The 26,307-nt window shown below is 54.0% G+C and overlaps 1 protein-coding gene and 2 gene segments (V, D, J or C); all 3 read right to left on the reverse strand.

The window, feature by feature from the left end:
• LOC128140681 (T cell receptor alpha chain MC.7.G5-like) overlaps positions 1-26,307 on the reverse strand; it is a 191,724-nt gene that overhangs the window by 55,969 nt on the left and 109,448 nt on the right. The window lies entirely within an intron of this gene.
• LOC128140686 (Ig heavy chain V region 3-like) lies at positions 597-1,864 on the reverse strand. The segment is given in 2 exon segments: positions 597-1,311; positions 1,640-1,864. Coding segments are annotated over 2 exon segments (480 nt in total).
• On the reverse strand, positions 13,033-14,355 carry LOC128140693 (Ig heavy chain V region C3-like). The segment is given in 2 exon segments: positions 13,033-13,781; positions 14,132-14,355. Coding segments are annotated over 2 exon segments (399 nt in total).

The raw sequence follows: 26,307 nt of genomic DNA on the forward strand, positions 1-26,307 counted from the left end.
GCAATGACTCAACTCACACGAGGTCCTACATGGTCAGAGTGGCTTCTGCTCACCTTTCCCCAGCTCCTCTCTGCTCACAGACCTGCTCTGCTCTGGCTTCCCACTTCTCTGGACCTCTGACACCACCCGGCCATGACCAGTCCCCACTCCGTGCCCCAGGCACAGCTCAGTCACCACCTTGGCACAGAGGTGGGCTGTAACACCCATGTACGGCACGTCCATTGCAAGGTTTTGGTAGCAGGGGACTGCAGGGGTGGCCTCTGTGGAAAGCACTCAGGGACTGCCTCGTGTCCAGCACAGCCTGTTCCAGCCAGCTCAGGATAATACCTGCCACAGGCCAAAGCTGAGCTCATCAGCAAAGCAGGCATTGCCTATGGGACAACAAGGAGGGGGAGGAGGTGCTCCAGACACCAGAGCAGAGATTCCCCTGCAGCCCATGGAAGACACCACAGTGGGACAGTTGTTTCCCTGCAGCCTGTGTAGGATCGCATGGCAGGGTACATGAGTGTGCCCTGACAGGAACTGGGGCCTGTGGACAGCTGATGCTGGAGCAAGTTTATCCTGAAGGACTGCAGCCCTCCAAAAGGAACCATCCCGGAGCCATTTGTGAAGGACTGCAGACCATGGGAGGGAGGAAGGAGCAGTAGAGATGAAGTGTTATGATTTCACCTCAAACCCCATCACCCATGGGCCACTTGGGCAGAGGAGGTAGAGGAATTGGGAATGAAGGTATGAAGCTGAGCAAGGGAGGAAAGTGGGAGGTGTAGGGGAAGGTGTTTCCAGTTTTTTTGTTGATCACAATCCTACTCTGTTTTAATTTACCATAAGTTACAATTCCCGCAGTGTGCAGGAAAGGCCAGGAACTCCTGCGGTGTAGAGTGATGGAACTTCACTGCCTGGGAACCACCCTGAGGCCCCCACCCCAAGCAGCCCCTTGCCCCACAGCTCTGACATTGTGGCCCAGCAGGTTTGTGTTAAAGCTCAGCTGGATTTCCTGTCCCCGTGCAACAGCACAGAAGTAGCGGGCAGAGTCCCGGGGCTGCAGGTCCCGCAGGGACAGAGATGACACGGACCGGGAACTGTTCCGGGACACTGTAGCTCGACCCTTCACTGACTGCCCCAATTGAATCACTGAGGAATCAGCGCTGATGTAGGACACCCACTCGAGACTGCCGCCGGCTGCCTGACGGTACCACCAAACTGTGGAATTCCCGAAGTTGAAGCCGGATCCGCGGCAGGAGAGGCGCACGGTGTCCCCGGGCGCTCGCAGCCCTCCGCCGTCCTCCACCAGCCTCAGCTGCGCCCACAGCCCTGCGGACGGAGAGCGCAGGCAGCCGGGCAGGGCGCGCCCACGGCCCGAGGACGTTCACCCGCCGCCCCGGCACAGCCCCAGCCGGCCCGGGGCTGAGCCGCGCCTGCTCCCGACACTTGCGCCCCGACCCGCCGCCCGAAAGCCTCCCTCGCCCTCTCCCCCGCCCGCCCACGCCACCCGCTCCCCGCTTCCCCGCTTCCCCGCTTCCCCGCTAAGGAAGGCCAGCGCCAGGCGACAGCGCGCCCGGCGCCGGAGCAGCCGCGGCCGCGGGCAGCCCCAGCCCCGGGCCCAGCCCCGGGCTCGCTGCCCGCCCCGCCCGGCTCTCACCTGCCGGCCCCGCGGCCAAGGACAAGGCCAGGAGCCACGGCCCCAGCCCGGGCGCCATCGTGCCCTGCCGCGCCGGGGCCGGCCGGGGCTGAAGGGCCCGGCGGGAGCCGCAGAGGAGCCGAGCGGAGCCGCGCTCGGGCCCGGGCTCGGGCCGGCTTCTGCGCGCCCCGCCGGCTCGGCCCCTCGCCGGGGCAGCGCCGACGCCTCTGCCCGCCCCCAACAGACCCGCCCCGGCCCGGCCCGGCCCCCCGGGGCCGCGGCCCCTTCGCGGCAGGAGAAGGGGCGGCGCGGGGAGGGCCGCGGGGCAGGGGCGGCGGCACAGGAGGAGCGCGGCGCCCCGGGAGACGAAGGCTCCTGCCCCTTGGCTCCCAGCGCGGCTCCGGCGCTGTCCCGGCTCGTCGCCCGGCCGAGCCCTGCCGAAGGCGGTCGGCGCCTCGGCGAGCCACGGGCTGCCGGCCCGCAGCGTCCCCTCGCAGGACGCTCCCCGTGCCCCGGGCAGCCAAGCCCGCCCTGGCCGCGCTCCCATCCCCCGCCCGCGGGGACCAAGACACGCGGAGGGCTGTGCTGCCATCCCGAGGGACCTCGACAGCCTGGAGAAGCGGGCTGACAGGAACCCCCTCCCGTTCAACACGGGCAAGAGCAAAGTCCTGCACCTGGGGAGGAGCAACCCCGTGCACCAGGGCGGGCTGGGGGCTGCTCAGATGGAAATCGCATTCGCAGAAAAGGACCCGAGCGTTCTGCTGGACGACAGCCTGACCAGAAATCTGCCCTTGCGGCAAAGAAGGTTCGAGGTAGCCGGGGCTGCATTGGGCAAAGCATTGCCAGCAGGTCAGGGAGGTGATCCCTTCTCTCTACTCAGCACTGGCGAGGTCACACCTGGAGTACTAGCTTCACTTCTTGGCTGCCCACTGCAGGAGAGACTTGGGCATATGGGAGAGAGCCCAGTGGAGGGCCACGAAGGTGATAATGGGAGTGGAGCAGCTCTTACGTGAGGAAAAGCTGAGAGAGCTGGGACTGTTTACCCTGGAGAAGAGAAGGCTCGGGGGGGATCTCATCAATATGTGGAAACATATGAAGGGATGCTGTAGGGAAGGCAGGGCCAAGCTCTTTCCAGTGGTGCTCAGTGACAGGACAAGAGGCAATGTGCACTAACTTTCTGTGGTTTTGTAGGTGGTACGTGCCAGGGTGTGGCAGTACATCCCGCCCCCCCCATCCTGCCAGCAGGAAACAAAACTTCTCCAGGAAGGGAGAAGGGGAAGGAAACCCTGGAGGCTGCAGGTTGAAATTTGAACTGGCCAATCGAGATGCGCCAGGTACACCAAGGTGACCCTCCTGGCCAATAGAATTAAATGACCACAGGTCAGATTCGACAGGGGTATAAACGGGGTCCCGCCGGAGGACACGTTGGCAGTCCTCCTCGGAGCAGCGGGTCTGCAGTCGGGGACTCCCCCTCGGGCCGGGGCACCGCCCGAGGTAACTCCTCGAGGGAGAGAGCCCTCAGCTTTTAGGTGAGTGATACGCGCGTTTTGAGCCATCACTTTAAATCTTGGGAATTCTTAAGTCGGCTGTGTAGTGTTAATTCTCTTTACATCATTGAGCCTGTGGTTTTATAAAATGTTACCGGACTTCTAACTAACTTTTGCTGAAGAATAAATCTGAGTTTTAACACCTGTTGGATTTGGTTAGTTGTGCATCCGTAACATTTTGGCGTAGTCGGCAGGATGGTGTTAATAGAGGAATTCTTACGGAGGCACGGCTGCAGCCCTTCTCCCCCGGGTCTGGACTGGGCGAAGGAGAAGTGGTCCGACCCGGCAGCGGTCATGGAGAGAGTAGAACTATGCCGCGGAACTTGTCGAGATGGCAAAGGCAGTGTGTGTGCCCTCCTGGGCGCCTGCTTGATTCAAGCGCAGAACCGAAAGAGTGATTCTGCGAAAAGGCAAGGGGAAATAGATTGTCTGAAAGTGGACTTGGAGGAAAGGGACGTGCAGCCCCTTATTGAAACAGAAGGGCACGCGGGTCCGCACGGTGGGAGCCCCCGGAGCGCTCTTTGTGCGGCCCCTTGGTTGGGACCCGAGCTCGGTGAGTTGCGAGCTGGGTTTTCGCACAGGCCGGGCGAGGCCAAGCCTGGGTGTTTGTGGAGAGTTTCTCTAGCGGGGGAGGACTGGATGCTGTTGGGTGGTGATGAAGCGAGAGGTTACTGGGGGCCATCGGGTCGGAACTACGATCCCAGAAGGGACGGTCTCTGGCGGAAGGCACCGGCACTGGGGGCAGCCCGAGCCGTGCTGCACGGGCAGTCCGCCGGCAGCATGCAGGAGTGGGATTGCTGGAGGGGAAAGCTGGAGACCAAAGGGAAGCGCCAGCAACCCCGCCCCCTCAGGAAGAGAGACGGGACCCTTTCGCGGCACTGCGAGAGGAACTGGAAGGGCTAAAAACTAGGAGCTGCGGTTTGGGGTTCAGGCTGCCCAATCCGCATGGTAAATACTTGCCAATGGTCTGCTGATAAGGATCCTTATATACACATTCCTGTGGGCCCAAAACGGATAAGTTTGGAATTCTTAATTGATACAGGAGCCCAAATTAGTGTTTTAAATGAGCAAGAAGCTAGTGAGCTGGGAATTAGGCCATCAAGAAAGGCTATAAACATTAGAGGAGTAACAGGGGCGACAGAAAAATGCCCCATAGCTCGAACCCAACTTTGGCTACCGGGGGGGGGAAAGAATGACAGCTGTGGAGGTGGCTTTAAGCCCCTATGAGGGAAATATACTGGGATTTGATGTGCTGGCAGGCAGACAATGGTATCTACCCAATGGTAGGGTGTGGAGCATTGGGGGCAGGGAGGCAGAGGCTATTCGTGTGAGAACATTGCAGGTTGCTCCTGCACTACCGCAATCTAAGGTAACCCGTGTCCCTCAATACCCACTTCCAGCCGTGGCCAAACGGGGCATTTCGGAAGTAATTAATGATCTGGAGAAAAGAGAGATCATCAGTTGCACACCTTCTCCTTACAATTCTCCTGTTTGGCCACTCCGTAAATCAGATGGAAGGTGGCGACTAACAATTGATTATAGAAGATTGAATAGTAATACCCCGCCATTAATTTCTGCCGTCCCAAGTATCACCTCAGTGATAACAGCAATACAGGCTGCAGCCCACCCATGGATGGCTGCTTTAGATGTCAAAGATATGGGTTTTTTATGGTTCCCCTAAGGGAAGAGGACAAACCCCAGTTTGCCTTCACTTGGGAAGGGACCCAGTACACCTTTAATCGACTTCCCCAGGGGTACAAGCACTCCCCTACTATCGCTCACAATGCTTTAGCCAAGCTCCTTGATGCTGTGGAAGTACCCCCAGGTGTCCACATATATCAATATATAGATGATATCCTAGTTGGTGGGGACAACAAGGAACAGGTAGGACAAGTGGCTGAGGCCATCTGGAATCTGTTAGTCAAGAATGGGCTATTGGAGAAAACATATACCAGGGTTTTCAGTGATTGGCCGCCCTCTTTATGACTTGCTCGGAAAAAACCAGAAAATGGGATTGGACTTCGCAACATACGTTAGCCCTTAACACTCTGAAAGATGAGCTTAAGGCTTATCAGAGACTAGGTCCATTGCACCCACGAGATCCTTTAAGGGTGGAATGGGGATTTGCTGAACATGCCTCATACTGTGGTGTGTTTCAAAAGGGGCCACAGGGACCAGCTAGACCATTATTATTCTCCTCCACTGCATTCAAAGAAACGGAGCGACGATATTCAGATTGGGAAAAGGGGGTCCTCTCCCTCACTAGAGCAGTTAAAGAGGCTGAAAAGCTGCGTACCTCACAGGATGTTATAGTACAGGGTCCTTTCCCTCTCTTAAATTCAATCCTCAATGGGTCACCTCCTCCGGAAGGAGTAGCCCAAAAGGCCACAGTTAGGAAATGGTATGTATACCTAGAAGGGATAAGCCAATTGCTCCCACTAAAGGAGGGTCTGACTAAAGCTTTCAAACTACAGCAACCTGTAAACCCTGACCCAGCCTTGCTGGGTCAACCATATAAACCTTCTCCGATTGAGAAGGCACCCGAATTCATGGCAGTCTCAGATGTGCAGGGAGTGTGGTTCACAGATGCATCTGCCTGTCGAGTGGGATCAGAGTGGCAATATAAAGCAGTGGCGTTGGAGATTGGTACTGGGAAGACAGTCGAAGAAGAGGGTGAAGGTAGTGCACAAGTAGGAGAACTATGGGCTTTATTACTGGCCATAGAGAATGGTGCTACCATCGTCTATACTGACTCTTATGCAACCTTTAAGGGTGCTACAGAGTGGATATGTCAGTGGGAATCTAGTAAGGGGGAAGTAGGTCATGCGAAAGTGTGGAGGACGGAGGACTGGCAACGTCTCCTGGCAATAGGGAGATCCTGACCTTTAAAGGTGGGATGGGTGAAGGGACATGCTTGGGATGGAACCCCAGCTGCGAAATGGAATCAGCAGGTGGACCACCTGGCCCAAATCAGGATGGTCACCAGTGAGAAGGAAGATTGGGATAGACTAGCAGAATGGTTGCATATCAAACGAAGCCACTCAGGGAAAGCAGATCTCTATTATGAATGCCGATCTTGGGGTTGGCCAGTGTCTATGAAAACCTGTGAAGCAATTCTTACAGCTTGCCCACAATGCCGAAAAGGCTTAAAGCTAATCACCCAAACCAAGCTCCGGCCCAGCATATCAGACAAGGCAAGGCTCTTTGGAGCACGTGGCAGGTTGATTACATTGGTCTTCTGAGACCATCTCATGGGAGTGGAAAGACTCACCACATCAGTGCGCGATGGATAATCCCGGACTTCTAACCCTGTGACCCGGTTTTAAGACCGAGGCCTAGTTTGTGCTTTTTTTACAGGACCATAAAGGAACGAGTCATTCCAGTCCTTTTGCTGACAGTGATGACGGTGACAGGCGTGGATGGTGAAGATCTGGATGATAATGTCGTGGTAAAATGATGGACATTAATATATCACGAGTCCTTGACCTCGCATGAGAGTAATGTAACAATTATAGTTGGAGGTTCAGATTGGACGGGGGAGGAAGTTACACTCATGTTGTTTATAGTTGGTCACCAAGTGCAGTAAATACTGGTTCAGTATGAAACACCAGATGTGACTATATCCTCCAACTAACCCATGGGATCACGGGGTGGAGTTGGAATGGTACTACGCTATGCCCTGAAATTCCGTGGGGGCAACTGTGTATGGTACTCAAGGAACATCAACAGAGCACCCTAGAACTGAGTTTACAGCTATCAACCTTAGCCAACGCTACATCTAACAATTCGGGGACTCTCAAACAATCGGTTATAACATATTGGTAAAATGACTATCAAAAATTGGGCTGTATTGGATTAGATGCCAAAGAAAGAGAAGGGTATACGTAAAGTTTTGAATATGTCAGTGGACAACCGCTGCGTTCACTCCAAATGTGTCAATGTGGCTTCAAGACTAAATCAACGAGAGAATACGGCAAGCGACTCGGAGGCAATTGCTTCTGCACCAGGGACCAACTGGTTGGGAAAAGTTTTGATATGTTCAGATTTTCTTTCACGGGGTGGGCGACCAGCCTTCTCTAATCTTTAATAATGCTTGTAGTTATGATTACTGTAATCTATATTGCAATAAGTTCTACCAAAGGCTTGGTAGTGAAGCCTGTACTAACGGTTAAGTATACTCCTTTAAACTGTCCATACACTGGATATTCCTGTGTTTGATATTCCACTTTAGTTCTAGACCACAAGGGAACGATGACACACAATGAGCGTCAAACTCGCCAAACTGAACCCGCTTTTAACTTTGGAGGCAAGAGGTGACTGTACCAGAACTCCAGAGAAACCAGTCGAATCATGACTGTGGTCACGGGGTGGATTGTGGCAGTACATCCCGCCCCCCCCCCATCCTGCCAGCAGGAAACAAACTTCTCCAGGAAGGGAGAAGGGGAAGGAAACCCTGGAGGCTGCAGGTTGAAATTTGAACTGGCCAATCGAGATGCGCCAGGTACACCGAGGTGACCCTCCTGGCCAATAGAATTAAATGACCACAGGTCAGATTCGACAGGGGTATAAACGGGGTCCCGCCGGAGGACACGTTGGCAGTCCTCCTCGGAGCAGCGGGTCTGCAGTCGGGGACTCCCCCTCGGGCCGGGGCACCGCCCGAGGTAACTCCTCGAGGGAGAGAGCCCTCAGCTTTTAGGTGAGTGATACGCGCGTTTTGAGCCATCACTTTAAATCTTGGAGATTCTTAAGTCGGCCGTGTAGTATTAATTCTCTTTACATCATTGAGCCTGTGGTTTTATAAAATGTTACCAGACTTCTAACTAACTTTTGCTAAAGAATAAATCTGAGTTTTAACACCTGTTGGATTTGGTTAGTCGTGCATCCGTAACACAGGGCAAAGGGGAAAACTGAAACTCAAGAGTTTGCTTCTCTCCTGAGGACTTGCAGAAACAGCTGTTTTACAGGAGTTCAAAGCTGGAAGGCAAGAGAGAAAAATGCAAGTGATACACAAGTAATATGGGCAGGTAAAAAAGTAGCCCCCAGAGGAGGCAGGAGAGCTAGTCAGCATGGTTATGGTTTCTGTATACCTGGCGTCTGCCACATGTATGTAAGGTGTGTGGTCTTCTGTTAGAGCTTACTGTGTGTTGTTCTTCTGTAAAGGTGCAGAGACAGCTACATACGCATGTGATGAGTTTGGACAACCACGTACACAAACCCAGAGCCCGGCATTGGAAGGACGGGGAATAACATGCATCGCCATTTGGGTGGTTGACTGGCTGGTTCCTGGGGCCTGAGAGGCCTACTGCGGGCACAGCTTGTTGCTGGAGGCAGGGTTCCTGGACAGAATGGAGGGCAGGGGAGGGAATTTCATCACACCCAAAGGCCACTGCTGGAGGAGTGCAGGGGGTACAGCGCATGAGGTCAGGGGCAAAGACTAGAGGTGTTCCCCCAGTCAGAAACCCAAGGATGCAAGAGTACTCCCACAGCCTTTCCAGCCTCCACAGCTGTCTCTTAAAAGCTCTGGCTGGCCATCAGGCCTCATGCTGTCCTCTCAGGCTCCCCAGAAACGACATAAGAAAAGGGGAGCAGAAGAAGCACCAGTTTTGCTCCTAGGATGGTAGAAGAGTGGAGGCTGTAATGGACCTCTGGAAAAGGTCTAGTTGAACCCTCCTGCTTGAAGCAGGGTCAAACGGTGTTCAGTAACTGTAGTGGTGCAGAAGGGACAGAGTTAATTTTCTTCCTAGCAGCCTGTATTGGCAGCTGTGATATTTTGTGACCAAAACCATGATGATAACACACCAATATTTTAGCTATTGCTGAACAGTGCTTATGTAGCATCACTGCCTCCTCTGTTTCTCATGTTCCCCCACGAGCTGTACAGCTGACCACAACTGGCCAAAGGGATATTCCATACCGCATGACATCATGCGAAGCAATAACAGCTGGAGGAAATGTGGTTATTTGGAGATATGACATTTGCATTTCCCAAGTAACCGTTATGCGTGATGAAGGCCTGCTTTCCTGGAAATGGCTAAACATCTGCCTGCCAATGGGAAGCAGAGAATGAGCTTATTATTTTGCATCGTTTGTGTGTGCAGCTTTGGCTTTGCTTATTAAACTCTCGTTATCTCAACACACAAATTTTCTCACTTTTACCCTTCCGATTCTGTCTCCTGTCCCACTGTGGAGGGAGTAAGTGAGCGGTTGTTTGGGGCTTAGCTGCCATCTTGGGTCAAGCCACCATGGTAGGCTGCCCACAACGTTGTCCGGTTCAGTTTTGAGTATCTCTGAGAGTGGACACTACCTGTTCCAGTAGTGACATTGACAGTAAACCCCCAGTTCTCTCAGGCTCCCCTTGTGTGTCAGATGCTCTCTTCCTCATCTTCATGGACCTTCATTGCATTTGCTGTGCTATGTCCATGTCTTTCCTCTGCTGGGCAGCCCAGGAGTGGACACAGCAGTCCACACTCTCACCAGTGCTGAACTCAAGACCGTCCATCCCAACGAGCAAGGAGTCAGGTAAAAATGCCAGGAGGCCTGCATGGATAAACAAGGCGAGGAAAAATGGACAAGCACCTCTCACAGGCAAGCGGGCCTTGGGCCCTATGCTGCCATCCTAAGACCTTGTCTTTGCAAGATGGGCTGCAGTGCCCCATGAGCAGTGTGTCCGCTCCAGGTGTATAACATTAGGCCCCAAGATGTGGGTGGGGCAGGAAGGTGCCCTGCTTGTCCCCACACTGCAGAGGAGACAGGCTGGACAGAGGTGCCTAACTCACAGCTAGAAGAGGAGGAGGCCTCTTCCCACCGTGCTCTGCAGGGATGTTTGACGACATCGAGAGGCAGAGGCAGGTCAGGCTGCAAGCGATCAGCACAGCTCCACAGAGCCGTGCAGAGCACAGGGGCATGCTCAGTTCCTGGAGGGCATCACCCCTTCCTTCCACTTACCTAGGATGAAAAATAACCCCATGCGCATGGCAGTCCATATGGCCAGGCCCGCTCTGTCTCACCTCTCTCCAGCTTCTCACTGCCTGCAGAATAGCTCTGCCCATGTTTGCCCTGTCTGTGCCTCTGTCACTACGGTCAGTCCTAGTCGCTCCTAGTCGCACCCTCGGTCTATGGCAACAGTGAAGGCGAGAGATGGGGCTGGAGGAACAGAAGTTGAAGCTGTTGGTGCACTCCCAGGTGTCTCTCACGCAGCAGGGTGCAATAACAGAGCCCCCATTTGGCAGGAAAACCTGTGGTGGGTAAAAGGTGACATGTTGGTTTTGAGCCACCCTCGATCTTCCTCTTCAAAAAGGATTGGAGAGTGCTGCTGGGACTTTGGAGCTGGCCCTGTGGATTGGCAGGTTGCCTTCCCTGGGGGGCCCCTTTCCCTTGGTGCTGCTGAGATGCTGCTCCTGGATGTGAGCCCCCTGAGCCCAACTCTGCTTGGACAGGGCACCCCTAGGCAGATATGCTCCCCCTCTGCTCCCTCAGCTCTGGCCCAGCACCCTACTCTGGCATGTGCTCCCTCCTGCTGACACTTATCCTCCTGCCTCTTCACATCAAAGCCTTCCCAGAACACCCAAGCAGCAAAGGCAGCAAAGGACATGTGAGATCTTGGGTGTCCGTGGCACTGAACCTCTGGGGTACACGTGTAGGCTCAGGCCCCCCAGCTCATCCCCAAAACTCACGTGCACAGGACTCAGCAGGGACCAGGCTGTTGGGGCTCCTCAGCAGAGCAGGGTCACTCCCTTCTCTGTGCTCACCGTACTCAGCAGGAACTCAGAGCTCCCCTACAACCACAGCAGGGGACACCTACTGAGCCCTGACACAGTGTCACCCTCTTGACTGCTACCACCATTTGGGGGAGCATTGCCCACTCCACACTGGCCCTCCACAGACTTTCTGCATCCCTTCCCTCTCCTCTCTTTTGATGGGTGCTCCAGCATGTCCCTTTGGGGAGGGAACCTCCAGGACTAGGGTGCAAAAAGGCAGTTGCAGAGGGTAGAGGAGCCCACTGAAACTGGAGGCTTGAGGCCAGGAAGAGAAGCAGGGGGATGCAGGGCCAGGGTGGCCTAAGGTGCCCTGGGCCCCTTGGGGCTGTCCCGACATGGTAGGACATGCTGGGTTCCCTATGCCCCAAGCTCATGGACAGCTGGAGTATAGTCCTGGTGGTGGGCACCCTCCATATCCTCCTTGTTGGGGTTCCCCTGCAAAGAGCCATGGATCAGGATTTTAACCATGGATACTGCAACACTATATGCTGCAGGTCTCTGCCACGAGTCTGCTAGATCCAGTCCCAAGTGTAGCTGCCGTTGATGATGGGTACACCAGAGAAGCGGCAGGTATCTCTGAGACCTTCCCTACTGTGGGGCCCGAGGCCTTTGTCTGCACCTGAGAAAGGGCACCTGTGACCCCAGGAGACAAGGATGAACAGGCTGCGATATCTCAAGGTATCCCTCTGAACGTCAGACAATCCTTTTTCAGCATGCGAGTGAGCAAGCGCTGGCACACGTTGCTCAGGAAGCTTGTGGCGTCTCCATGCTTGGAGATATTCCAAAGATGTCTGGTCATGGTCCTGCGCAACAGAACCGGCTCCAGGTAGCCCTGCTGGAGTAGAGGGGTTGGGCCAGATGACCTTTGGAGGTCCCTTCCAAACGCAGTCGTTAAGTGATTCTGTGAGTAGAGGGGAAGGATCATCTCCTCAATTTATGCAATGCATGAAAGGCTGGGAAGGGTGTGCTAAGTTCCCATGTGGAAACATCCAACTCCTCCTCTGCCCCTGTCCAATTCGCAAGGATGGGCAATGACACCACGCGCAGGGTGTTACACACGGCCGGAGCGGCTCCTGCTCATCTCTCCCCAGCTCCTCTCTGCCCACACATCTGCTCTGCTTAGCTTTCCCACATCAGGATTCCCCCCATAAGGGCTGGAAGGCATGTCCTATGAGGAGCAGCTGAGGCTTTGGGCTTGCCTAGTTTGGAGAAAAAGAGGCTGAGGGCTGACCTCATTGCTCTCTACAGCTTCCTGAGGAGGGAAAGTGGAGAGGGAAGTGCTGATCTCTTCTCCCTGGGATCCAGCGATAGGATGCGCAGGAATGGTTCAAAGCTGTTCCAGGGGAGGCTCTAACTTGACATTAGGAAGCATTTCTTTACCGAGAGGGTGCTCAAACACTGGCACAGGTTTCCTAGAGAGGTGGTTGATGCCCCAAGCCTGTCAGTGTTTAAGAGGCATTTGGACAATGCCCTTAATAACATGCTTTAACTTGGTCAGCCCTGAACTGGTCAGGCTGTTGGACTAGATGATGGTTGCAGGTCCCTTCCTACTGAAATAGTCTATTCTATTCTATTCTATTCTATTCTATTCTATTCTATTCTATTCTATTCTATTCTCTGGACCACTGACAGCACCCGGCCACCATGACACCCCTCTCTCTCTGAATACAGGCACTGACTCAGCACTGAGATGGGCTGTGACTCCCGTGAACGTGCAGGAGGGGAGAGCAGGAGGGGTGGAAGCTGATGTTGCTCAGGCACGCCCCAAGTGTCTCTCACTGTGGTCCCTGCAGGGTGCAGTAACAGAGCGCACTGTCCCCCAGCTCCAGCCCGGTGATGATCAGCGTCCCGGAGCTCTCGTCAGCCTGGCAGAAAAACCTCTTGCGGGCAAAAGGGGCTGTGTGGCTGTAGGAGCCTCCCCGGCCCTTGCTCTGCAGCAAGTACTGCAGCGGTCCACCGGGACGCTGCCGATACCAGGCCACGTAAATATAGGAGGCATTGGAGCTGTAAGTGCATCGTAAGGTCCCAGTATTCCCTGCTTGCCACCACACTGTAGACTTCATCGCTTGGATCTCATCACCCTGAAATGCACCTGAAACAAAAGCAGGGCTGTTCCATGACTGCTTTACTCTCACTGGTGCAAGGCAATGGCCCACAAAAGGGTGCATGGAAGCAGGCAATGGCATTGCCAGGCAATGGTGTTGCCAAAGCCCAAGTGCTTTGAGTACCCCAGGGAAGAAGGGGCCAAGGGAGGGCAGAGAGGGGCTGCAGGCAGGCAGAGCAGCCGGCCTGGTTGGGTGACGGAAACACATTGAACCACCTTCTCAGAATAAAACACTGCATTTGGGACTCAGGAGACGGAAATTGGCAGTGCTGGGAAAGGAGCTCTTCCCAAAAGCCAGGACCACCTGCAGTGTGCACTGATAGACAATCTCTTCCTGGGAACGACCCTGAGCCACCTCAGCACTCGCTGGCTCCAAATATTGTGCACCCTGGGCCGGGCCCCAGCAGGTTTGTGTTAAAGCTCAGCTGGATTTCCTGTCCCTGTGCGAACAGCGCAGAAGTAGCGGGCAGAGTCCCGGGGCTGCAGGTCCCGCAGGGACAGAATCGACTCGGACTGGGAATTGTCCCGGGAGGCAGTGGCTCGACCCTGCACTCCTGCCCCGTACTGCTTCGTAGAACCCGAACCCGAGCTGATGTAGGACACCCACTCGAGACTGCCGCCGGCTGCCTGACGGTACCACATAATTCTGTAACGCCCGAAGTCGAAGCCGGATCCGCGGCAGGAGAGGCGCACGGTGTCCCCGGGCGCTCGCAGCCCTCCGCCGTCCTCCACCAGCCTCAGCTGCGCCCACAGCCCTGCGGACGGAGAGCGCAGGCAGCCGGGCAGGGCGCGCCCACGGCCCGAGGACGTTCACCCGCCGCCCCGGCACAGCCCCAGCCGGCCCGGGGCTGAGCCGCGCCTGCTCCCGACACTTGCGCCCCGACCCGCCGCCCGAAAGCCTCCCTCGCCCTCTCCCCCGCCCGCCCTCGCCCTCTCCCCCGCCCGCCCACGCCACCCGCTCCCCGCTTCCCCGCTTCCCCGCTTCCCCGCTAAGGAAGGCCAGCGCCAGGCGACAGCGCGCCCGGCGCCGGAGCAGCCGCGGCCGCGGGCAGCCCCAGCCCCGGGCCCAGCCCCGGGCTCGCTGCCCGCCCCGCCCGGCTCTCACCTGCCGGCCCCGCGGCCAAGGACAAGGCCAGGAGCCACGGCCCCAGCCCGGGCGCCATCGTGCCCTGCCGCGCCGGGGCCGGCCGGGGCTGAAGGGCCCGGCGGGAGCCGCAGAGGAGCCGAGCGGAGCCGCGCTCGGGCCCGGGCTCGGGCCGGCTTCTGCGCGCCCCGCCGGCTCGGCCCCTCGCCGGGGCAGCGCCGACGCCTCTGCCCGCCCCCAACAGACCCGCCCCGGCCCGGCCCGGCCCCCCGGGGCCGCGGCCCCTTCGCGGCAGGAGAAGGGGCGGCGCGGGGAGGGCCGCGGGGCAGGGGCGGCGGCACAGGAGGAGCGCGGCGCCCCGGGAGACGAAGGCTCCTGCCCCTTGGCTCCCAGCGCGGCTCCGGCGCTGTCCCGGCTCGTCGCCCGGCCGAGCCCTGCCGAAGGCGGTCGGCGCCTCGGCGAGCCACGGGCTGCCGGCCCGCAGCGTCCCCTCGCAGGACGCTCCCCGTGCCCCGGGCAGCCAAGCCCGCCCTGGCCGCGCTCCCATCCCCCGCCCGCGGGGACCAAGACACGCGGAGGGCTGTGCTGCCATCCCGAGGGACCTCGACAGCCTGGAGAAGCGGGCTGACAGGAACCCCCTCCCGTTCAACACGGGCAAGAGCAAAGTCCTGCACCTGGGGAGGAGCAACCCCGTGCACCAGGGCGGGCTGGGGGCTGCTCAGATGGAAATCGCATTCGCAGAAAAGGACCCGAGCGTTCTGCTGGACGACAGCCTGACCAGAAATCTGCCCTTGCGGCAAAGAAGGTTCGAGGTAGCCGGGGCTGCATTGGGCAAAGCATTGCCAGCAGGTCAGGGAGGTGATCCCTTCTCTCTACTCAGCACTGGCGAGGTCACACCTGGAGTACTAGCTTCACTTCTTGGCTGCCCACTGCAGGAGAGACTTGGGCATATGGGAGAGAGCCCAGTGGAGGGCCACGAAGGTGATAATGGGAGTGGAGCAGCTCTTATGTGAGGAAAAGCTGAGAGAGCTGGGACTGTTTACCCTGGAGAAGAGAAGGCTCGGGGGGGATCTCATCAATATGTGGAAACATATGAAGGGATGCTGTAGGGAAGGCAGGGCCAAGCTCTTTCCAGTGGTGCTCAGTGACAGGACAAGAGGCAATGTGCACTAACTTTCTGTGGTTTTGTAGTGGTACGTGCCAGGGCAAAGGGGAAAACTGAAACTCAGAATTTGCTACTCTCCTGAGGACTTGCAGAAACAGCTATTTTACGGGAGTTCAAAGCTGGAAGGCAAGAGAGAAAAATGCAAGTGATACACAAGTAATATGGGCAGGTAAAAAAGTAGCCCCCAGAGGAGGCAGGAGAGCTAGTCAGCATGGTTATGGTTTCTGTATACCTGGCGTCTGCCACATGTATGTAAGGTGTGTGGTCTTCTGTTAGAGCTTACTGTGTGTTGTTCTTCTGTAAAGGTGCAGAGACAGCTACATACGCATGTGATGAGTTTGGACAACCACGTACACAAACCCAGAGCCCGGCATTGGAAGGACGGGGAATAACATGCATCGCCATTTGGGTGGTTGACTGGCTGGTTCCTGGGGCCTGAGAGGCCTACTGCGGGCACAGCTTGTTGCTGGAGGCAGGGTTCCTGGACAGAATGGAGGGCAGGGGAGGGAATTTCATCACACCCAAAGGCCACTGCTGGAGGAGTGCAGGGGGTACAGCGCATGAGGTCAGGGGCAAAGACTAGAGGTGTTCCCCCAGTCAGAAACCCAAGGATGCAAGAGTACTCCCACAGCCTTTCCAGCCTCCACAGCTGTCTCTTAAAAGCTCTGGCTGGCCATCAGGCCTCATGCTGTCCTCTCAGGCTCCCCAGAAACGACATAAGAAAAGGGGAGCAGAAAAAGCACCAGTTTTGCTCCTAGGATGGTAGAAGAGTGGAGGCTGTAATGGACCTCTGGAAAAGGTCTAGTTGAACCCTCCTGCTTGAAGCAGGGTCAAACGGTGTTCAGTAACTGTAGTGGGTGCAGCAGGGACAGAGTTAATTTTCTTCCTAGCAGCCTGTATTGGCAGCTGCAATTTTATGTGACCAAAACCACGTTGATAACACATCAATGTTTTAGCTATTGCTGAATAGTGCTTTTGTAGCGTCACTGCCTGTGACTGAAAAGGACTTAACCGAAAGGTTCAAGCAAACATCTTGAACTTCACTTGCAGACTTAACTGCAAGGTTCAAGCCAAAATGACTTGAACTTCACTCACAGACTTAACTGCAAGGTTCAAGCAAACAACTTATTTGAACTTCACTTACAGACTTAACACGCCACTATTGCAGGTTTTACAGATACGATGGAGGAATGCACTATTGTGATTTTTGAAGGCAAGAGTAGTACATTATTACAACCACAAGTGATTCACAGACAACCACAAACGCATTTACAAACTTAAAGCATAAACAATGTTCACTTACCCCTCCAGGTAAGGGCTCTCAATCCCAGGGAAGTTACCTTGACCGGCATCCCGATCAAGGGGGGGTGTGGGGGTGTGTGTGTGTGTGTTTCCTTCGCAAGCCAACTGTATAGTTGGAGAAGTGACTCCCCCCTTTCCAACCTGAATCTTAGAGTTCTTATCCCCTGACTTGTGGAATGGTGTGTATGACTACGTCTGAGTGGATTATGATATAGGCCTAAATGGATTATGTATATCTGAGTGGAGTTTCCCCTTATCTTTCCTTTGTTGGTCTGTGATTGTTTGAATACACAAGGTTGTCATTTGAAACTGAAGCTGAAACCCTCCGGGTTTCGGGTTGGTTGGTTTGTTTTTTTTTTTACCTTGCTTCCTCAGCAACTGAATGGTGGTTAGATTGAGACTCAGGGCATACTATTTGCTAAGGGATTTCAAGGCTCAGTTGAGGTTTTGGTTCTTTGAATGGTGCAGCCTCTGCCCTGTTTACTTTAGGGTTTATCAGACAACCCAGGGCTAAGCTGTCTACACAGCTCCCCCATGAGTCATCTCTGCAGAGAGACAGGGCCTCAAGGCAACCCAAGGCTGGGTCACTTTTGTAACCCCCCATGAGTCACCTGTGTGCACTAGACATGGTGAAACTCGTTTGTGAACTATAAGCCGGACAATCCACACACTGCCTCCTGTGTTTCTCATGTTCCCCCACGAGCTGTACAGCTGACCACAACTGGCCAAAGGGATATTCTATACCGCGTGACATCATATGAAGCAATAACAGCTGGGGGAAAGAAGGAGGAAATGTGGTTATTTGGAGATATGACATTTGCCTTTCCCAAGTAACCGTTATGCATGATGAAGGCCTGCTTTCCTGGAAACAGCTAAACACCTGCCTGCCAATGGGAAGTAGAGAATGAGTTTATTAGTTTGCATCGTTTGTGTGTGCAGCTTTGGCTTTGCTTATTAAACTCTCGTTATCTCAACACACAAATTTTCTCACTTTTACCCTTCCGATTCTGTCTCCTGTCCCACTGTGGAGGGAGTAAGTGAGCGGTTGTTTGGGGCTTAGCTGCCATCTTGGGTCAAGCCACCATGGTAGGCTGCCCACAACGTTGTCCGGTTCAGTTTTGAGTATCTCTGAGAGTGGACACTACCTGTTCCAGTAGTGACATTGACAGTAAACCCCCAGTTCTCTCAGGCTCCCCTTGTGTGTCAGATGCTCTCTTCCTCATCTTCATGGACCTTCATTGCATTTGCTGTGCTATGTCCATGTCTTTCCTCTGCTGGGCAGCCCAGGAGTGGACACAGCAGTCCACACTCTCACCAGTGCTGAATTCAAGACCACCCATCCCAAAGAGCAAGGAGTCAGGTAAAAATGCCAGGAGGCCTGCATGGATAAACAAGGCAAGGAAAAACGTGAGGCCCCTGCTGAGAGGAGTGGGTGACCTGATGGCAGGTACTGAGTGCCTTATGCACCTCAGCCTTTACTAGCAAGCCCGGCCTTCAGGACTACCAGGTCCCAGAGTCCAGGGGGAAAGCCTGGAGAAAGGGAGATGTACCCTTGCACAGTCCATGTCACTGAGCGGTTATCTACTCCACCATAAAAAGCTTTGTCTACAATGTTGCTAAGAGATACAGTGCCGAAAGCGTACCTGAATTCAGAATACACAACATCTACTCCCTCCTCATCCACCAAGACCACTGCCTTATTGTAGAAGGCTTGAAATTTGGTTGAGCATGTTTTCCATTTCACAAGCCCATGCTGACTGTTCCGCAGGCCGAGCCCTGGTGCAGCTGGGACCTTTCTGGCTTCAGGAAGCGAGTAGGGTGGGGGTGGGCCACTATCTGGAAGGGGACCTGCCAGGAACCTCACAGAGTTCAACAAGCAAATTGCTGCACGGGGAGGGGAACAACCCGAAGCACCAGGACAGGCTACGGTCACCCAGCTGGAAAGCAGCTTTGCAGAAAAAGTCCTCGGGGTTGTGCTTAGATACCACGCTGGCCATGAACCAGCAATGTGCCCTTGTGGCAGAGGCGGCTAATGGTATCCTGGGCTGCATTAGACGAATTGTCGCCAGCATGTCAGGGAGGTGATCCTTCCCCTCATCCAGGTGGTGTCAGCCCTGATGCATGTTCTTATCTTCATACAGCTCCAGGTGCTGGGTAACTGTTACATTGCTGCATTACCTAGCTAATGGAGCTGTTGTTACTGTTTCACCTCTCGCTCAGCCTAGAAAGATAGCCTGAAACTGGACATGGAAGAAGGATGAGATACTTCTGTGTCACTGCTCAGCAGAGAGATATCTGACTGATGACAGATCAGGAACAGGTTTTTCTAGACCCTGCTTAAATTTGGATACAATTAAGCATGCGGGGATGTCCATGCAGTCCTCAGAATCAGAGTACTCGTATGCTATCTGTAGTGCCTGGTCATGCAACGGCTGCCAAGTTCACATGGGAAAGTCCTTGCGAAGGAGTTGAATATCATCTCTCTTGCGATTGCAGCGTACACGCCCTCAATTCCTCATAGACTCTGAACAGTTAAGAATTACAGCTAGCAATTCACTCCGAGTATGAAAAACATTGCAGGAAGAAAGAAGTGTCTGGAGTGCTACGATTGGGAGGGGGAACCCTCTAGGGACTGTCCCTCTGGACAGTCAAATTCTGAAAGCCCGCTCACAATTCATCAGTCCGCTGGTGGCAATGCAAATCCATGCATTGGCATCTGCAGTGGTCAGACTGCAAACAGCTGCCGTAGCAGCAATGGCCAGTGCGTAGACCATGGGGTGCTGGGCTGGCAGGGGCGCATACCAGAGCATGTGGCCTAAATACTAGTACACAGCCTCCTTACGCCACTGTATGCAACTGGCTGCTATGAAACTAGGATGGCCAAGTTGTGAAAGTCACAACTGCCCCGTATCTCCAGGATTTCGAAAATGCCAGCCATATCTATAGGACATGCCCTGCTAGACCAAGTCTTTCTGCCAACACAACTGCAATACCAGGAGGCCAAGGGACTGATAAGCCTCCGTAGCACACGTTATGGGTGAGCAGTTGTCCTCCAGGGGACACTGGCATGAAGACTTTGGGCACATGCATTAATTATTCCATGGGTAGACGCCTTTACATCAACTTCTACTGTCGACATTGAAGACTGTTGGGAATGGGCTGTGGCTCTACGGGTGTCTTCACATAAACAGCCACAGAAATCCCATGCACACCCTGAGCCTCTTTTGTCCTCTGCACACTTGCAGACATGTACCTTAAAAGCCCCACAGGGTGAAGTACCAACCCACGCAATGGGAAAACTGCTCTTATAGTCTGCCAGCAGTCCCTGAACCTCACCATAATGTTTGTCTAGAGATAGTGGGACTTCACACATATTGCACACAGTGACCTCATGTGACCACAACAAAACCATCACGTATTGAGAGCGTAGTACCATTAATAGAATAATAGAACCATTAGAATCATAGATCATAGAATATCTCCAGTTGGAAGGGACTCATAAGGATCATTGAGTCCAACAACCTGCTCCTCGCAGGACTGCCTAAAACTGGACCATATGACTACGAGCATCGTTGTGCTGGTTTTGGCTGGGATAGAGTTAATTTTCTTCATAGTAGCTCCTATGGGGCTATGTTTTGGATTCCTGCTGAAAACAGGTTGATAATTCAGGGATGTTTTTGTTATTGCTGAGCAGTGCTTACACAGAGTCAAGGCCTTTTCTGCTCCTCATACAGCCCCACTAGCAAGTAGGCTGGGGGTGAACAAAAACTTGGGAGGAGACACAGCCAGGACAGCCAGGACAGCGGACCCCAACTGACCAAAGGGATGTTCCATACCACATGATGTCATGGTCAGCATCTAAAACTGGGGGGAAGAAGAAGACGGGCAGACATTCGGGGTGATGGCATTTGTCTTCCCAAGTAACCATTATGCATGATGGAGGCCCGCATTCCCAGAGATGGCTGAACAGCCACCTGCTAATGCAAAGCGGTGAATGAATTCCTTACTTTGCTTTGCTTGCATGTGCGGATTTTCCTTTACCTATTAAACTTTCCTCATCTCAACCCATAAGTTTTCTCGCTTTTACTCTTCCAATTCTCTCCTCTGTCCTGCCATGGGGGGAGTGAGCAAGCGACTGTGTGGTACTTAGTTGCTGGCTGGGGTTAAACCACAACAATCATCCAGATGCTCCTTGAACTTTGACAGCCTTGGTGCCCTGGCCACTTCCCTCAGGAGCCTGTTCCAGTGACTGACCACCCTCTCAGTAAAGAACCTTTTCCTAATGTCCAACCTGAACTTCCCCTGACAAAGCTTCTTTGCATTTCCTCATGTGCTATTGCTGGTCACCAGAAAGAGAAGATCAGCACCTCCCCTTCCACTGTGCCCCTTGCGGAAGCTGTAGACCGTGATGAGGTCACCCCTCAGCCTTCTCTTCTCCAAGCTGAACAAAACAAGTGACCTCAGCTGCTCCTTGTAAGTCTTGCCTTTGATGCCTTTCACCCCTGGCAGGCACCCTTAGAGCTGCAGGGCACCTCCTTCTACATCTCATCATGCATCATCTTGTTGTGCATAAGGGAGAAGGAAAGCAAGAGAAGTTGGCACCTCCATCCCTCCAACCCTTGGCAGGTGGATCCCTGCATCTGCTCAGGGACATGCTCTTTTAAGGACACTCTTCTCCCATCCCTCCCCCAGCTTTGCTCACCCCACAGATGTCTTCTTGGAGAAAACATGAGGGGGTGCGTGGAGAGAGGATGGGTGGCTCCACACAACCAGTCTTAGCTGTTGTCACTCCTCCTGCACTCATGCAGCCCAAAGAAAACCTGCTCCACTACTGCAACTAAGCCTCCCAGGGCCAGAGCAAGGGGGATCCCTTTGTGCGAACCCCAGCTTCACCACTGCCGCTCCTCACAGCACGCTGGGTAAGCAAAAGTTTTAATGTCTCTTAGGCCTTTGCAGGACTCACTAGTGAAGAAATATTTGCAGCTAAACTGTCTTTCTCTCAACCCACGTGTTCTCTTCCTTCTCCCCTCTGATTCTTTCCCCCATCCTGCTGAGGGGGCTGTGAGAGAGAAGCTGTGTGCGGCTCAGCTGCCTACCGGGGTTTACCCTCAGCAGTCCCTTTTGGTGCCCAACATGGGACACGAGTTTTTTCACAGAACAACAGGTTTGAGTGCAGTGTGCTGGACCGAAGTTATAGCTCTCAAGCTGTTTCCCTATGAACTGGCAGGCTCCTCTGCTTGCCGCAGGCCTCACCTGCTTTGCTTCATTTTACAGTCTAGTGCTTCTTAGTGGCTGCATTTTGCTTTTGCTCTTTGCCCTAGTGCTTATGCAGTGCACTCTGCTGGGCCCAGGAAGATTTTGCCAACAGCAATGGCCATGCACCCAAGCTGGCAGATGGCCAGAGCGTTGCTGCTCTTCCTGTGCTGCTGTACCGGACCTGCAGGAACTCCAGTGTGAGCTTGAGTGGCAGGGACTGTGACCTGCGGGTAAGGCCATGCCAAAACATGTACACCCCGAAGGGACTGTGGCTCGTGTTTAAGGCCATGCCAGAGCACGTTCTCCCCTGAATGGACTGTGGCCCATGGATAAGGCCACGCTGGAGCAGCATGTCACGGTCCACTCGTATCTCCCAAATTTACAGGACTGTAAATTATGTATTCTGTCAGTTAATCTTTCTTTTATGAGCTCATTAGGAAAGAAAACAAACATCTCCAGCAAGGGATCAGTCCCATCTTCACAGACCAGTCTAACATGGGACCTCGCTAACTCATCACTTAATTCATGAGGTTTCTAATGCACAAGTTCTCTAATTCATAAGCTGCAACTCATAACTCGTGACTAGCAACTTGTACCTCGCAGCTCATAACTTGTGACTAGCAATTCATAACTCACATACATTGGTGAGCAGATTCTGAAGAAACTGCCAGATAATCTACATGCAAGGACTATAGCTGGGGGAGACAGCAAGCTGCAGGTGCTAAAGGCTTCATAATGACCTTTAGCCCTTCCTGCCATTGTGCCACACCTACGCCTGAGCCTCCCTCCCATCCCCTGCCTGCCAGGACAAAGGACACGGTGCAGAAACAACCCCACACAATCCTACCTCCTTGCCCCACACCCTTCCTTTCTGCACCACAGAGCTACTCACCCTCCACCCTGCCCAAAACTGCTAATATCCCCTCCCATCTCCTGCAGCTTCTTGTTGCCCTTCTTTCCTGCTGGGTTGCAGGGCTGTCCTGCTGGGGACCAGTGCCACCAGGCTATGGTCCACATCCATTCCACACTGAGGAAATGGCAGAGGTGGGCTGTGGGAGATGCTGGTAGGGAGGTGCTGGGGCAACAGGGATATGCTCAAGGAGCTGGGTCTCCTCATCTCGCTTACCCAGGATGGGAAATAATCCCACGGACACAAGAGTCCACATAGCCAGAATATCTTCCTCTCACCTTCCCCCAGCTTTCACCACAGTCACCCCTGCCTGGCCCACCATCACCTGGCACTATGCCCCAGGAACAGCCCCATTACTCCCTTCGCACTGGTCTGGCCTGTGACAGCTTCGAACCTGAATGCCCAGAGGTGGTAAAGAACAAGTAATTGACATTGTCAGGGCACCCTTAGGTGTCCTCCTTTCGTTCCTGCCAGGACACCACAAAGCGTTCTTCAGCTCCGCTGTGGCAATGCCCAGCATACGGCAGTTATGGTTGGCATTGTGGGAAAACCTCTTGTTGGTGACAGCACCTATGGGGCCACAGGAGGCTCCCAGCCCTTCCTTGGGAGCATGTGCTGTGTGGGCCTGATGAGACGCTGCCAGTACCAGGCCACAGGAAGAGAGCAGAAGTGGGACCTGAAAGCACATCACAGGGTCAGTACATGCCCTACTCATCCCTGTATGACAGACCTTCTCGGCTGGATCTCTTCACCCTGAAACATCCCTGAAAATCCAGCAGGGATGTTCACCCATCACTTCACTCCAAACCGCTCTTGGCAACAGATCAAGTGGTGTCAAGGTTTAAGCCCAGCCAGTAACAAAGCACCACAAAGCCACTCGCTCACTCGTCTCTGCCCCGACCCCAGTGGGATGAGGGGGAGAAAATATCAAGAACAGCTTGTGGGTCGAGGCAAGGACAGGGAGGGATCACTCACCCCTTATGGTCATGGGCAAAAGGCAGACTCAACCTGGGGAAAAACCAAAATCAGTTTAATTTACTACCAAACAAATCAAAACAAGGCTAATGAGAAGGAAAACCAAATCTTAAAACACCTTCCCCCCACCCCTCCTTCCTTCCTGGACTCAACTCCACTCCCCGTTTTCTCCACCTCCTGCCCCCCAGCAGCAAAGGGGGATGGGGAATGGGGGTTGGGATCAGTTCATCACACCTTGTCTCTGCTGCTCATTCCTCCTCAGTGGGAGGACTCCTCACTCTTCCCCTGCTCCAGCATGGGGTCCCTCCCATGGGCTGCAGTCCTTCACAAACTTCTCCACCATGGGTCCTTTCCATGGGCTGCAGATCTTCAGGCACAGGCTGCTCCAGCGCGGGCTTTCCCACGGAGTCCCAGCCATCTTTAGGGGCACCCAACTGCTCTGGCGTGGGATCCTCCGCGGGCTCCAAGTGGGCATCTGCTCCCCCGCTCACCTCCCTGGGCTGCAGGGGAACTGCCTGCCGTCTTACCACAGGCTGCAGGGCCATCACATCCTCCTGCGCACCTCCTCTCCCTCCTTTACTGACCTCGGTGTCTGCATAGGTGTTTCTCCCATGTTCCACTTTCCCCTCTTTTCCCAATCCAATGTCAGGGAAGGTTTCGATATGATCCCAAGAGCAAGATTAAGCCACAAAGAAGGACAAATGCTGTATACCCAAACCAGCTGTTATTATCAAAATTATCGAAAGTAGAAAATAGTAGCGATAGGCTATAATGGAAGAAAAAGGCAGAATTGAAGCAAGCGTTTGGGATAGGGTTGCAAGAATAGTCACCACCACAGATCCAGCGGCATCCTGTTGGTCCTCAGTCTTCAATTCTTCAGTGATGGTTGCACACCACGGCTTGTCTCCACGGTTTTTTTATAGGGCATAGTCAGATGCGTGCACTTATGTACTGTTCATGCACTGTTCATGCGCTGCAGGTTTTGTCTATCACACGACCTTCGCGTGATCAACACCAGAAACCAGTACATTATCTCAAAGACTACAGTTTCCATGACGATGGTAGTCTCCACATTCCTGCATGCTTCACTGGCTCCAGCCCATCTCCTCCCCTGAATGCCTCAGTGGCCTGGTGATCATCCTTATGGACAGAGGAGTGTCCTGCTTAAACAGGCCATCCCAGAGACAAATGGCTTGAAATAAATAGTTCACTGTTCCGTCTCTCACAGCAAACAATCTTTGAGACAAATGGCTCAAGATGACAGTTCACTCTCTCACACGTCTCCACTGCAGGTTCCCCTTCTTAAATATGTTATGCCAGAGGTGCTACCACCGTCACTGATTGGGTCACCTTGGCCAGCAGCAGGTCCAGCGGGGAAGATTCTAGCAGCTTCTCACAGGACCCATCCCTGCAGTCCCTTCCCCGCTACCAAAACCCACCACACAAACCCAAAACAAGTGAAATGATGGAAATGGGAAACCCGCTGGCCAAAGCTCAAGTGCTTTGCTTGGCCGTAGTGGTCACAACCAGAAGACTGTTTTCCAGGGACGACTTGGTGATCCACGTAATAGGTTGACCTGTGAGGCCACAGGCTTGCCTTGGGTTGCACACAGCTCGGGAGTTTCTGCAGTGTGCTGTGCTCCACACTTCCCTGCTGCAGGAGGAACTGAGCTGGCAAATCACAGTGGAAGAGCCTGGAGTTGCCACCCATGTGGTGTCTGCCCTGATGCATGTTCTTATCTTTACTACAGCTCCAGGTGCTGGGTAACTGTTACACCGGTTCATTAGCTAGCTAGTCGAACTGTTACTGTTTCACAGACCTGCCATTTCTAGTGCCTGATCGCCCTACAGCTGCCCTGTTCACATAGGAAGGTCCTAAAAAGGAAACAATTACAATCTTTCCTGGGATTGCAGTGTAGGTGCCCATTATTCCTCATATACTCCAAAAAGATGAGAATTACACCTAGCAATTCACTCACAGTATACAAAACATAGCACGAGGTGAGAGGTGTCTGGAGTGCTACGGTTGGGAGGGGCAGCCATGGACTCCCTGGACGCTCAAGCTCTGAAAGCCTGCTCACAACTGGTCAGTCCGCTGGTGGCAAAGCAAGTCCACACACTGACGTCTGCAGCAGTCAGAGTGCAAACAGTTCCCTGAGCAGCATTAGGCAGCATGTGTACCAGAGAATGCTGGGCTGGCAGGGGCGCATGCCAGAGCATGGGGCCTGAATAACAGTGCAGAGCCTCCTTATGTCAAAGAATGCAACTGGCTGCTATGAAACTAGAATGGCCATGTTGTGAAAGTCATCACTGCCCAGTCTCTCCAGGACTTGGAAAATGCTGGCCGCACCTGTAGGCCAAGCCTTTCTAAGCCAAGTCTTTCCGCCAACACAACTCCAATACAGGGAGTCCAAGGGACTGTTAAGCCTCTGTGGACACACAGTATGGGTGAGCATTGTCCTGCAGGTGACATTGCCATGAAGCCTTTGCATGCACACATTAATTATTCCATGGGTAGGCCCCTCTACTCATACCATCACACTAGAGATTCAAAGATGTCAGGAGTGGGCTGCGGCTATATGGGTGTCT

Source organism: Harpia harpyja, chromosome 4, assembly GCF_026419915.1.
Source record: "Harpia harpyja isolate bHarHar1 chromosome 4, bHarHar1 primary haplotype, whole genome shotgun sequence".
NCBI classification, from domain to species: Eukaryota; Metazoa; Chordata; class Aves; order Accipitriformes; family Accipitridae; genus Harpia; species Harpia harpyja.